This window comes from Sinocyclocheilus anshuiensis, unplaced genomic scaffold (genome assembly GCF_001515605.1).
Source record: "Sinocyclocheilus anshuiensis isolate Anshui unplaced genomic scaffold, SAMN03320099.WGS_v1.1 scaffold767, whole genome shotgun sequence".
Classification (NCBI taxonomy): Eukaryota; Metazoa; Chordata; class Actinopteri; order Cypriniformes; family Cyprinidae; genus Sinocyclocheilus; species Sinocyclocheilus anshuiensis.
In genome coordinates, this window is record NW_015551124.1 from 1,167,685 (window position 1) to 1,169,474 (window position 1,790).

At 34.6% G+C, this 1,790-nt stretch overlaps 1 protein-coding gene across 1 annotated transcript in view; it reads left to right on the top strand.

Moving 5' to 3' along the window:
- Positions 1 to 789: 789 nt before the first annotated feature.
- The window catches only part of LOC107663164 (uncharacterized protein C15orf52-like), a 34,703-nt gene continuing 33,702 nt past the window's right edge, over positions 790 to 1,790 (top strand). The window contains exon 1 of the mRNA XM_016453326.1: positions 790 to 801. Coding sequence (XP_016308812.1) covers positions 795 to 801 — 7 coding nt within the window. The 5' untranslated portion in view covers positions 790 to 794. The remainder of the gene's footprint in view (positions 802 to 1,790) is intronic.

A 1,790-nucleotide genomic window follows, 5' to 3' on the forward strand; every position in this document is an offset into this window, starting at 1 on the left:
AAAGACTGAATTGGATTCAGAATGATAATCAAAACGTAGATAGAGTCGATCAACACCCCAAAGCTTGACAGTTATTATTACCTCTTCATTGGTCGACATTTTATTCCATAACGTTACACAGTTTTGATGCTGTTTTATGTCTGATGATCGTGTTAGAATACATGTGGAAGCATCTGTTGTTTCGGTTTCTTCTTCACTTGTGTTTTTTGGAAATTCTGTACAGAAGATGTGTACTAGCGCCCTCTACAGTATAACAATGAAAACACGGATTCTAGGAGCACAATTATAGCTGAAGTATAAGTCAAGTATACTTAAATGTCATTTTAAGTATATTTCTGAGAAGTACATAAAGCCCATTTCTGAGAAGTACATAAAAAGTAGACTAAACGTATACTTTCCTATTTTTAGTTTAAAAGAAGTATACTAATAGCACACTTGAATAAACTTCTTTTTCGTAAGGGAAGTTAGTGGATATTTTGAAGAAAAAAGGAAAAACCGAAATAAAATCGATATAACGTGTGGTCTGTTACGTGACAAGCATGACGCATCGCCATGGAAACAATAAAGGGAAACGTTTTATAATAACGGTCGCCTAAAAAAACTCACTCTGGGGAGACAACTAGAATATTTTAAAGGGTTCAAAATATTTTATTTGAAAGGGTTAAAATTATCGCGTGGCTTTGCGCTTTCCTTGCCGAGCAGTAGGTGGCGCCAAATCCAACACAGTGACGTCAGTGACTCAGGCCTCAGTTCAGTCTGCTAGTCACGAGTTTGTGTTTTAACTTTTTACCTGGATGGCAGGTAAGCGGATCGACCCACATCCACCCGAGTACCGGCTTATCTGTTTATTTGATCTCATCTGATCATCATTGTTATCTTTTAGTGTTTGAACTGCCATAGAAACGGAAAGTAAAAAATGTTGACTGACTACAGTCGTGTTTGTGAAGTTACAACACAAACACCGCCAACCAGATTTAGTGATTTATAAACAAGAAATTCAACTCCATCCCAGATGAAATGTTTCAGGTGAACACAAAATACATTTTTTTATTTTTAAATACAGGAACATTTTCAGCAGTCGTAATCGTTCACATGTAGTATTTTGTTGTATTTGTAAAATACTTGCTGAGACAACTAATGTTATCCATCCATGTGAATTTATGTGGAGTTTTAAACAGGATTATGCTAGTTTGGTGTTGGTTTGTGCTTGTTTATCACGTTTTGTGCTTGTTATTTTGTTACTGTTTGGTTGCTAATCTAGTTGGCGGATTTTTTAGTGTTATTAATATGGTAAATTAATATGATAAATAGCCAGCAAACCACACGTAACCTGGTAACGTTACTGAAGTAGTGATGCTTTACCGTGTATATTCATGTTGATAATGATACATACTGGTACTGTATTTTAAAGCGGTCCTAATATGCTCTTTTACAAAGTCTTGATTTTGTTTTGGGGCAGTACTAGAACAGGCTCTCATACTAGGTTGTTCGAAAAACACATTATTTTTCACATATTTTACTTTATTACAACATACAAATGATCTACCGTGGTACAGATACAAGCATTACATGTGTGAATATACTGTGTCTGTTCAGTTGGGGTTCTTTATGTTTTTTGCTTGTAATCAAGTTTGTTCATTTTAATGCAACAATGCCAGTCTATATATACACTCATGAATTGTAATAAGTATCGCTTTTTATTTCTCCTCTTTCCTGTTACTTGTTTCAGTTTTTATAACCATTTCTTACTATGTGTAAGTAAGTTGTTGTTTTTTAGCATGTGTGTTTGG